Genomic DNA, 3458 nt, shown 5'->3' with positions numbered 1-3458 from the left:
AGGTTCAAAAGAGATTTACAAGGATGTTGCCAGGAATGGAGGGTTTGAGTTGTCAGGAGAGGTCAGATAGGCTGGGATGTTTTTCACTTGAGCGTAGGAGGATGAAGGGTGACCTTGTAGAGGTTTATAAAATTGTGGGGAGTTTAGATAAAGTGAATGCAAGGTGTCTTTTTCTAAGGGATTTCAAGACGAGGGGACATATTTTTTAAGAGAGGGGAAAGACATGAGGGACAGACTTCTACACAGAGAGTTTAAAAGACATTAGGATAAGTTCATGAATAAGAAATGTTTGGAGGGAAATGGGCCAAGTGTGGGCTAGGTTAGTTTGGGATTTTGGTCAGCATGGACTGGTTGGACCGAAGGGTCTGTTTCCGTGCTTTAGAGGGGGTGGCATTGGACTGGGAGGATCTCGGGAAAAGGAATTAAGGGCTGGGAAGACTGGGAGAGAGGAGGTTGGGGCAGTGGTGTGGTTGTGGGCTGGGGTCTGGGAGGACTCGGAGGGTTCAGGTGTGTGGGAGTTGGTGCCCCAGATAACCCTGGTGCTGAGGATGCTTGGAGGACGCTGGGGCGACTGGAGTCTGGGAGGACCCTCTGCGTTGCTGAGAGAATGAGGGTGAGGAGGCTGTGACGGCAGCAGTAATATTGTACAGCAAGATTAGAAGGCCTGGGGGAAGGGGGAGATCAGGAACAGGGAGGATGTGGAGCTGGATCAGATGGGATCTGGAGGGAGACGGTAACTGGACAGGAAGGTGGACAATCTGAGCAGGAGGACCAGGGAGACAGGTGAGTCTGGGCAGTAGAAAACTGTAAGATCCGTGTCAGCGCGGATTTTGGGGTTGGGTGGGGGTGTGTCTGAGTGACAGAGTGCGATCGAGCTGCCCGGCAGCCTTTGACACTCCCCCTTCTGATTGAATCGCAGGCCAGAATAAAGAAGATCATGCAGACCGACGAAGAGATCGGGAAGGTCGCTGCTGCTGTTCCTGTGATCATCTGTATCCTTCGAGCCCTGAACTCCAGCCTTGCGCTTCTGAAAGGGGAACGGGGCTGGCACTGTGTTTCCATGGTTCAAGGGGGTAAGGTGGGTTTTTGAGTCCCGGGTGCTGATTCCCTTAGTCTGGTCGTGGGGCAAGAGGGAACGGGGCCAGACCGAGAGCCGGGCCTTTTCAGGATTTTAGGAAACGCTTTGCCATCCTGCCAGGAACGGTCGACATTCGATCCCTCGTTCGCTTGCAGGAAGAAATGAAAAGATTTGCAACGCTGACAGTATAAAGGAGTTTGTGGGAAAACATCAGTCACACTGATGGGCCGAACAGAAAACAATGCGTACGCCAATGTTTGATTGGCGGATGTCGGGGGGGGGGGGGGGGGGGGGGGGGGGGGGGGGGGGGGGGTGTGAGGTGGTGGTGGGTGGTGTCTGCGCTGGAGTCTCAGCTTTTTACACCTCAGTGGTTAGCGCTGCTGCCTCTCTGCCGGGCACGATTCCACCCTCTGTGTGGACATTCTCCCCGTGTCTGCGTGGGTTTCCTCCTAGAGAGACGTCCCTTTCGGCCCAAGTCGTCCGTGCTGACCAGATATCCGAGACTATTTGGCCCACATCCCTTCCTATTCCTGTACCCATCCAGATGCCTTTTAAATGTTGTAACTGTACTAGCCTCCACCACTTCCCCTGGCAGCTCGTTCTATACACAGACCATCCTCTGTGTGAAAAAGTTGTCCCTACCGGGTACAGAAGGTTTGAGTTAGAAAGTCGGGCTGGCACTGTTTGTTTTCGACTGGAGCGTAGGAGGTTGAGGGGGCGACCTAGTAGAAGTTTTAAAAAAATCGCAAAGGATAGGGTATGTGGGAGGTGTCTTTTCCCTACGGTGGAAGGGATTTTGAGACCGGGGGCACATTTTTTGAGGGGAGAGATTTAAAAAAAAAGACATGAGATGGAAATTTTTTTACAGAGAATGGTTCACATGTAGAATTCCCTTCCAGAGGAAGTGGTGGGTGTGGGTACAGTTACAGCGTTTAAAAGACATTTGGATAAGTGCATGAATAGGAAAAGGTTTGGAGGGATATGGGCCAGGAGCAGGCAGGTGGGGCCTAGTTTGGTTTGGGATTGGTTGGGCTGAAGGGCCTGCTTCCATGCTGTACGACTCCATGACTGTATGGCAGGGAGGAGGAAGCTATTCTCCTATGAGCAATGGAAACTGTCTGTCTCAGAATGCGATGAAAGTGGGGCCCGTTGACTGTGTTAAGGCAGAGGAAGACCGAATCCCTTGCCAGACAAGAGTGTAAGGCAGTGATAATGGGAACTGCAGATGCTGGAGAATCCAAGATAATAAAATGTGAGGCTGGATGCACACAGCAGGCCAAGCAGCATCTCAGGAGCACAAAAGCTGACGTTTTGGCCTAGACCCTTCATCAGAGAGGGGGATGGGGGGAGGGAACTGGAATAAATAGGGAGAGAGGGGGAGGCGGACCGAAGATGGAGAGGAAAGAAGATAGGTGGAGAGTATCAATGTGGACTTCACCAGCTTCAAAATCTCCCCTTCCCCCACTGCATCACACAACCAGCCCAGCTCTTCCCTTCCACCCACTGCATCCCAAAACCAGTCCAACCTGTCTCTGCCTCCCTAACCTGTTTTTTCCTCTCACCCATCCCTTCCTCCCACCCCAAGCTGCACCTCCATTTCCTACCTACTAACCTCATCCACCTCCTTGACCTGTCTGTCTTCCCTGGACTGACCTATCCCCTCCCTACCTCCCCACCTATACTCTCCTCTCCACCTATCTTCTTTTCTTTCCATCTTCGGTCTGCCTTCCCCTCTCTCCCTATTTATTCCAGAACCCTCACCCCATCCCCCCTCTCTGATGAAGGGTCTAGGCCCGAAACGTCAGCTTTTGTGCTCCTGAGATGCTGCTTGGCCTGCTGTGTTCATCCAGCTCCACACTTTATTATCTTAAGAGTGTAAGGCAACTGAGGTCAGAGGGCAGTGTGGATCTCAGAACGTGACCTGCTGAGTTAGACCCTCTGCCACCCTGGTGAAGTGAGCTGCTCACCGTTGGTGCTGGGCTCACTTTGTGAGTGGAACCTCATGGTTGAGGTTGGGGCTGGTGCGTGTGCGTGTGCGTGTGCGTGTGTGTGTGTGTGTGTGTGTGTGTGTAAGAGAGAGCCCATACCCCTGTGTGTGTGAGAGAGATAGAGAGACAGCCCATACCCCAGTGTGTGTGTATGTGTGAGAAAGAGAGAGAGCCCGTACCCCAGTGTGTGTGTGTGTGAGAGCCCGTACCACAGTGGCAGTCTGTGTGTGTGTGAGAGAAAGAGAGAGAGCCCGTACCCCAGTGTGTGTGTGTATGTGAGAGAGAGAGAGCCCGTACCCCAAGGGCAGTCTGTGTTTGATTGTGTGTGTGTGTGTTTGTTTGTTTGTTTGTGTGTGTGTGTGTGAGAGAGAGAGAGAGAGAAAGAGAGAGAG

General features: G+C 52.4%; 1 protein-coding gene across 1 annotated transcript in view; it reads left to right on the top strand.

The window, feature by feature from the left end:
• The first annotated feature begins 920 nt into the window (after window positions 1-920).
• drap1 (DR1-associated protein 1 (negative cofactor 2 alpha)) overlaps window positions 921-3458 on the top strand; it is a 72326-nt gene continuing 69788 nt past the window's right edge. The window contains exon 1 of the mRNA XM_059641439.1: window positions 921-992. Coding sequence (XP_059497422.1) covers window positions 938-992 — 55 coding nt within the window. The 5' untranslated portion in view covers window positions 921-937. The remainder of the gene's footprint in view (window positions 993-3458) is intronic.

The sequence above is a fragment of the Stegostoma tigrinum genome, chromosome 42 (genome assembly GCF_030684315.1).
Source record: "Stegostoma tigrinum isolate sSteTig4 chromosome 42, sSteTig4.hap1, whole genome shotgun sequence".
Taxonomy (NCBI): Eukaryota; Metazoa; Chordata; class Chondrichthyes; order Orectolobiformes; family Stegostomatidae; genus Stegostoma; species Stegostoma tigrinum.
Note: the sequence above shows the minus strand (reverse complement) of the source record. Positions and strands in the feature narration are given on the sequence as shown.